General features: G+C 34.0%; 1 protein-coding gene across 1 annotated transcript; it reads right to left on the bottom strand.

Moving 5' to 3' along the window:
• Nucleotides 1–1232: 1232 nt before the first annotated feature.
• On the bottom strand, nucleotides 1233–6144 carry LOC131037974 (alpha-galactosidase). Its single transcript, XM_057970242.2, has 15 exons — nucleotides 5908–6144; nucleotides 5756–5814; nucleotides 5596–5652; nucleotides 5275–5309; nucleotides 4008–4111; nucleotides 3837–3909; nucleotides 3668–3726; nucleotides 3505–3570; nucleotides 3286–3369; nucleotides 3019–3083; nucleotides 2582–2664; nucleotides 2251–2341; nucleotides 2024–2073; nucleotides 1805–1945; nucleotides 1233–1696 (listed from the first exon to the last, which is right to left on the bottom strand). The coding sequence occupies exons 1-15, from the start codon at nucleotides 6012–6014 to the stop codon at nucleotides 1547–1549; spliced, it is 1224 nt and encodes a 407-aa protein (XP_057826225.2). The 5' UTR covers nucleotides 6015–6144; the 3' UTR covers nucleotides 1233–1546.
• Between the last annotated feature and the right edge of the window lie 2324 nt (nucleotides 6145–8468).

Genomic DNA, 8468 nt, shown 5'->3' on the forward strand with positions numbered 1-8468 from the left:
TTCAATACAATGATATATCTTATATTCCATTACATATAATTTATTCATATATCCATCTAAATATAATCTTCTTCCTATATATTACTTACATAGATTCTCTTTCTTACACTACTTCTATTGCATTCTATTGTACTACACACTACATACATATATTCTCCTATTGGTACATGTCCCTTACAAAGAACATCTTCTATGTAACTTGTTGGCTTCGAGCTCTGCAACCCTCTTGCGATGGTTTAAAATATCTTTTTCTACTCTATATCTCTATTATTCCATTTTCCCTAATAATATCACCCCCCCTTTCAAAACTGTCTTGTCCAAATTGAATTATGTTAACTGTCAGGAGGTTGATGTTAATGCTTTAATCTAACTTCCAATAGTGTTTGAAGTTTTACTGCTCGACTATAAGATCATCAATATAGTATAAACGTACACACCAGACTTTTAGTTTGCCTTATTTTTTGAATTTACTATCATAGAGTATAACCATGTCATCCTTCTTGAATGCTTTTAGTCATAGGTTTCTGTCATGCCATGCTTTCTGTCATCTTCATCATGAATCTTGATGATAGACTACTAGTAATCTATTCTCATCTAATTTCTCCAATTCTTCCTTCAACTCTCTATTTCAAAGATTCATTGTCCATTAATCTGAGTGAGGGTAATATAGAAGTTGGGTACTATGAAGTTCAAGGGTAGACTAACGTCCATCTCATAAACTAGTTCAAATTGAATAAACTGTGGATCTTTGCTAGATAGTCCAAAATGCCTATATTGCTGTAGGTATTTTTATGTCCCAGGCCATCCTATAATGCTGTACTGACTTTTCATCCAACGGCGACATTACGGGATCCTAACTTATCTATGGAAAATAACATAGAATCAAAACCAGAGAAGGAGCCCTACATAAAAAAGCATGGATCGTAGAGATTAATGGAAGATACATCTACTTTGAAGGTCACAGATTGCCATGAGAGGTTATGATATCAAATTTAAATTAGAAGCCTTAACCAAAGAAATGTGGCTTGAGGAACAATTAGAGGGAGCTTGCCAGAATGCATGCTGGCTATGTTGGGGGCCCAAGCGGATTGGGAAGGATGGGTAAAATATCATAGTTGTTAATGAGGTCAAAAAGTAAGGGGTGCAAATAATTATTGTGGGAAACAGAGACAATTTCAAATATTAAATAGGCAACTGCATTTGAGAATTGTTCTATAGAATGGCAATATCTCTCAAATTTAACTTTGCATAAAATTTTATTACTGACAAATATCTCCTAGCTTGTACATTGAAGAGGACAACAGAGAATGCACACACTCGTGAACATATTTGCATTTCCCTGACACTGTGACAGTTCTTCCATCATACATTTCTAACTTCATTGTTGTTGACATAAAACATTCTTGTGTTCAGATACATTTGCTGAAATAAGAATAATTGGAGAACAATTTTCTGAATTTATAGCTAGGACATTCAAGTGCTCTATGTCTAAAAAAAGCAAAAAATGGTAAAACTCTTATTTGAGAAACACTAAGCCCTACTATTATTAATGGTTTAGTCTTGTTCCTATAAGATTATATATCCAGTCAAATGGAGAACTGTAGTGACCAACTATTGTCAAAATATACATCTTGCATGCATGAGGCTTCACTGATGCTGTGAGGCTGCCTTTATGAAGAGCTGCTAGGTCTCTGTGCTGTAAAATCCAATGCATACAAAGTCATCAGCAAAGCAATACAAAGTACTTTTTTAACTCAAAAAATTGGGTATGTAAGTGAAGTTTAAGTTAACAAATATTCATTACCCTCCATAAATTCCTAACTTTGGCAGTAACTGAGGGGTGGAGTCCAATGTCTTTCCAATGGACCGTAATGGTAGCTCTTGATAAGCTTCTGTTCCATAAAATTACAGATATACGGCGGTTGGCAAGTGGACCAGCCCATACCTGTACTGGGATTCAAAATTAAACAATGAATCGAATTAAGATAGAAGAAAGAATCTTTGAATGGGGGCATTTATGTACCTCAAGATTTGCTTGCTGGCTCACCTTCCTCCCCTGTATTCCCAGTGTATCTGCATGCAAGAAGATTGTTCATGCTCCACTCAACCTGAACCAATTTAAGATACTTCCAGCAAGGAGGATTCAACTATGCTGATGTAAGGCTGTAGAATGTAATTAATTCTATCATGGTAACGAAGTCCGTTCTGTTCTAACAAAAGTGCATATTTTCCCTCAGAAAGTGGACAGACCTTGATTAACTGCAATGACCTCTTCATTGCTCAGAATCTTTAAGGTCCTATTATTCAAAGATCTCACATCACAACCAATCAGGAGAGGTGCCTAAATCAAGAAACAAAAAGTAAAAGTTTGAATGAATGGATCTTCTAGTTGTTTTCAGCCACAATAAATTGGAATTTGATGCAATTGTATTGGAGACAAATAGGCTGATTCTCAGTTAAAATCCTCAAATCCTTTACAAAAGCAAGCAACCGGGAATATTTTGCTTTAGTGAACAGCTTTAAATAGCTGGCAAAGACAAGAACAAAGAATTTTTTTTGTAAGATACCACATGTTGATTACCTTCATAAGAGCCCAAATGCTGAAATGTGAGCTGTGCTCCTCTTTGGTCATATTACCATTTCCAACTTCTAACATGTCTGGATCTGATGGGGATGGTATACAATTCAGTGGTAAGAAAAAAGCAACAGATAGCCAAGAACTGTTATCAATTCTTACAGCTGAATGAACCATTATAAATGTTGCAAGTACACGATCAAAGGATAGTATTGAGGCCAAAGAACAGTGGTAGATATGATAAAAGAATTTCCAAATAGGCTACTTAAACAGTAACTTAAGGGGAAAAATAATATTGTAAACAGCAACCAACATTGACTGTAGAAAATCTTAGCAACATAAGTTGAAAACCTAAGCTTTTTAACCATAATAAAAAGAATTCATGGAGACTCAAACTTCTGGCAGCATGAATAAATTCCACTAATAGCAAGAAATGTCCTTACCATTCCATCCACCAGGTCCTGCATAATCAGCCCAGTTGTTGTTTTGATCTGCCCGTGATATTATACTGGACCAAGCAACTGGTAAAGTGAGTCTCTAACACTGAAATTGTGAAGAAAAGGTCCAAATCTTCCCTGCTACTGTTACACACCCTATTGCATAAATGACATACTAAAAATATGAACTGAATTCCTGTAATTTTTGGACTTCAATACACAACTCATGTATCTTCAGCATTAATTCATATTTCTAAAGGTTCAGCACATTACCTTTCCCACTTGTTCTCTATATCTGTTGTTGTTCTCCAGCTATTTCCTACATTGGGTGCCCAAGTAGCAGGATTGTCTACACCCCTGCAGAATTACCAAGAAGTTGTGTAAAAGACCAAGCACATACTTCAAAAGTTTTGTAATAAGGTTTTAATAAATACTAAAACTCCGAGAGTATTCAGCAATATAGCCTTTCATAAAGCAGTGAACCTTGCATACCACTCACATACAGAGTAGAATATTGGACGGCCTGTCTTAAGAAGTGCATCTTTCATCCTCGGATACCTGCAAAGCACATAAAGCTAAAACAATTTGAGAATCTACATTAAAGTTAATCAACATATAATGATATCACAAGCCAGAAGAGGAGGAGGCAGCTCACCTGGATTCAGGTTTTGAACCATCATCAAAACAATTATCATACTTAAGATAATCTATACCCTGTCGACACATAATAGATAAATGAGACGCTAATTCATTCCACTGTATAACTTATTTCTTCTTCCAAATTTACAGCATGAACTACATTAAAGCAAAAACTAAGGAAATACCCATTCCGCAAATGTATGGGCATCATTTTCCTCAAATCCTAATGAACCAGGCTGCTTCTGGCATGTATATTGCCTGAGAAACAAAACAAATGTAACATAAATGGCATGCATATAAAATAACACAATAAACTTTTTCAGCTTTCAAGAAAAGGAACACTGACAAGATCTTAACCTGCATCTGAATATATACCAAGCTTAAGGCCCTTCTCGTGCACATAGTCTGCAAGGGCACGGATAGCTGATGGAAATGTTGAAGCACGTGGAACAATTTTCCCCTGTAACCAATTTTCTGAGTGTTTCATTCTTGCAGTAATAACAACTTTTAGATATTTTCAGTATTGAATATGCAAGAGTTACACAGAATCAATAGGTTATTGATCCAGATCTACCAGACACTAAGAAGCCAAATCATCACTAGCAAAATCTATATCGGCATAGTGAGTTTCTGAATCAGATCCTAAATTATTGGGTTGTTTGAATTTTGTTTTACCACATTATAGATGTCATCCTTTTAAAAACTCTGATGAACCTATAGTACAGAATACAGTTTCATTTTCTCCAAATTCTGATGAACCTGGAGTGCAAAATATAGTTAATTGTCTCCAAATTCTAATGAAACTGTAGTGCAAAATATAGTTAATTTTCTCCAAATTCTGATGAACCAATAATAATCTGTTAAAGGTCTGAAAGGTTTGGAATGAGACCTGTTCACTATGCTTTGTACCCTAACACGTTTCATTTGCAAATTTAAGCCCACCACTCAGTGTTTCTAGGTAAGGGTTAACTGTAACTATATCAGAACCCAAGCTTAGCTCTATGTCTCCACAAGCTCTGCCCTAAGATTTTCCTTAACCTTTTGAGAATGTAGAATATTTGTAAAAGCATGGCTCATTCAAATATCCCTCATCATAATAAGGTGGCCATAATCCAAATGGCCTAACAAACACGAGATACATTTGAAACTGCCCAAGTTTAATACGGTACATTAAAATGCATCCGGGGTGTTTTAGTTCCTTTAGCTAATCAGACTATAAATTAAGCTTATGATGTGCCACAAACAAAGCTAAGCTCACAGCCCCTTACAGGAAGTCCAAGCAGAATGGGATACATCCAAACCTGAGACATGATGTGACCTAAGTTAAATCGAGTCCATGTGAGTGTGAAACGCATACATCAAACATGGGACCGAGCTTATTCCACACCAGTTAGCTTACCCAGTATACCCTTAAAGTAACCCTAAAATATCAACAAACATTTACCAAGAGAAAGAAATACAAGAGCAGCACAAAATTAAATGAATCTCATGATGTAACATTTGCAGTAAGTTCAACTTTAATCTTTAAAAGAACATGGAATAAAAACGGCTACTGTTAAGAACATGAAAATTTTTTATGTGAAGATTTCAAAATTAGAACAGAACAGAGTTTTTAGGACTAACAGATTTATCTCTCTCAAATTCGGCCCAGCAATCATCTGTCATTCACACAAAAAATCCAACTCTATTAGTCAATACCAAAATACCTCGTCTCTTTTCCCTATTGAGCATTCTCATATGCACTTTTTAGGACATGAACTGCCACTTGATAATCAACCATAAAACATAATTTTTCGGCAAACCTCTTAACTGCATTACCCCAAATCGATACAAATAAGCAACAGCATACAGTTCTTTTAGAAAATACCTTTACAATATACGATCTTGATCATATAACTGTAAAACACCCTAAATAAATCTAAATGTGAGTATTACAATAGTTACCTATATTGATATATTTGTATCCAAGTTTGGAGAGACCAGTTGATATGAATGCATCAGCTGCACAGATTAAATAAGAGTTTCAGATATCACCGACACAAAACAAAAACAACTAAACTGAAAACACAAAATAAAAAATGAAGTTAAGAATGCATATACAGACCTGTCTCCCTAATGATATTCTCGTTCACATTGCAGCCAAAATGGTTCCAACTGTTCCATCTGCAAAGAAAGCCAGATTTACAATGTCTTCAAAGAAGAAGAACATAAACTCCCTCAAACTAGTGATGTAAAACTATAGAGCACAGATCTTACCCCATGGGAGGTGTTCTTGCAAGATCAGCATTATAATGAGCCGCTGCTGCAACATCTCTTACCAAGCAACACAATGCAAAAAATGCTGCACAAATTGCAGATACCATAGCTTACAAATGCCCCAAGAGGATGGGAAAACATTTGTCAAGCCTCTGTTATAATAGACTGTGGGCTAACTACTGAAATGCATATGATAGCCAATTTTTTTGGTTCTCTTCACCTTTCATGATTAATATGATAAATCAAAGATGATTAGCGTGGGGTATTTTGGCCTTTACGTGAAACCTAAGATTTAGTAGTAGGTGGGGCTTATCATATGTCGGCACAAGTATGATACGGAACACTTTACCCTTTTTCCCATCAAATAAGGTAAGGTTCCTTTATAATGAAAGGTACATTTTTTTTCTTCACAAGTATTTTAAGTGACATCATAGAGCTTTCCGTATAGTGTAAATTAATGTGAAAAATATAATTTTTAAGTAAAATATTTTTTAAACAAAATAAGGGTTATTTATCTTATTTTTATGTGTTGAGGAGTTATTTATCTTTTTAATATCAATTTACATTTTTTGGACATGAAGTTCTATGATGTCATCATAAAATGATTTTTTTGTATAATTATTCATAACGATGATTTCTTTGAATTTTGTGTATTAATGATTAGTTTTAGATGTGTCAATTAATTAAAAACTAGCATATATCTTTAATGAATCTACATAAAAATATGTCAAGAGATAACCCTAATTCATTTGTAATACTAATTGACCTATAAAATTATTCCTAACCCTGATTGAATTGTAAACACAACCTTAACCTCGATTTTAACCCTGTTCATAATTGTAATCGAACCCTATGATTAACCTTAAGTGAATTGTAACCATAATCATAACACTAATTCAAATGTAACCTTAAGTGATACCTAAGCCTAGCTTAAACCTAATTGAACTTTATCCCTAACCCTAATGGAAATTGAATAGTAACTCCAATCCTAACCCCAAATCTGACCTAACCTAACGCCAATTGAACTCCAATAGTAACTCTAAGCATAACTGAATTTAATAAATCTATATAAAAATATGTCAAAGGATATCCATCTTGAAGCACCTAAGTATAATGTGACCCTAACTCTAAGTCTAATTCTTTCATAAGACAATATAACCTTATTCTTAACCTTAATTGAATTGTAACCACAACTTTCACCTCAATTTTAACCCTAGTCATAACCCTAATTGAACACTATGATTAACCCTTACCCTAAGTGAAATGTAACGATAATCCTAACCCTAATTCAAATCTAACCTTTAGTGAACCCTATGCCTAACCCCACTCTAATTGAAATTTATCCCAACCCTAACTCATTAAATAGTAAGTACAATCCTAACCCCAACTCTAGCCTAACCTAACCTTAATTGTAATCCTAACTCTACTCCTAATTGTAATTGAACCCTAACTTAGGCTTACATATAACCCTAAATGAACCTTACCCCTAACCTAAACCTAAGCTTAATTGAACCCTAACCCTTTCTCTTACCTTAACTCCAACCCTAAATAAGTACTAGCACTAATCCTAATCCTATATATGAATTCATAATCATAACATAAAGCTAAGGATAAGAGAAGCCTAATCCCAACCCCCTAAATAATATTTTGATAACATAATCCAATATAAAAGATAGTAATAAAATAATTTTACAAATTTGCTAATGAATTTTTATTAGAAAACATTTGTTTATTCATTTTGTTTAGCTATACAAATCAATTTATTGTCTAAAAAAATTTTAAAAATCGTATTTTAAATTAAATGCTAGATATAAAATCATTCTTAAGAAAGATTAGATTTCCACAATCCATTTAGATTGCTGCTTTGTTTCTAGATTCAATTGTGTAAGCTTTTGTTTGCATCAATGTTTCAAATCACACTCAAAGCTCACAACTCTCCCATCTTGATGATGGATCGTTGAGTATGATCCAAAACAATGGTGCAAACAAAAGCTTAAACCATGGAATCTAGAAACAAAAGCAAAATCAATCTTTACACATTTATAAAATAAATATTTAAATCTATAATTTTTAATAATCTATTTTTCATTTTTTCACTAAAATTAATAAATACACTTCTAATCAAAATTGAACACCCATAGAAACAATATGTTTAAGAAGCATAGGGGAAGGGTCCAATTACTATCGGGGCACAATCCTAGCCTTGTCCCTTTTGATGTTGGAGTCTTGCACTCAACAAGATTTGATCCTTGAAAGGCTCATTAAGAACCTTTTAACTTCACTAGCAAACCAAGGACCCGTTGACAGTAAAAATAGTTCTTAGAGGAAATTGTATTCATTGTTAGAGGAAGATGTATTGGATTAATTGTGGAAATTTTTGAGGTAGTTGTATTGCGACATCTTTAAGTAGGTATTGGGTAACACCTCGAAATGACCACTTTTTGACCTTTGTGCACATAATAAATCATCCAACATTCTCCGCAACATACGCGGCTAAACTGGCTCCAAAACGACACTATAAAACTTGTGTTATTGATTTTTTCGAAAAATCACAGTCATAG

The sequence above is a fragment of the Cryptomeria japonica genome, chromosome 7 (genome assembly GCF_030272615.1).
Source record: "Cryptomeria japonica chromosome 7, Sugi_1.0, whole genome shotgun sequence".
NCBI lineage: Eukaryota > Viridiplantae > Streptophyta > Pinopsida > Cupressales > Cupressaceae > Cryptomeria > Cryptomeria japonica.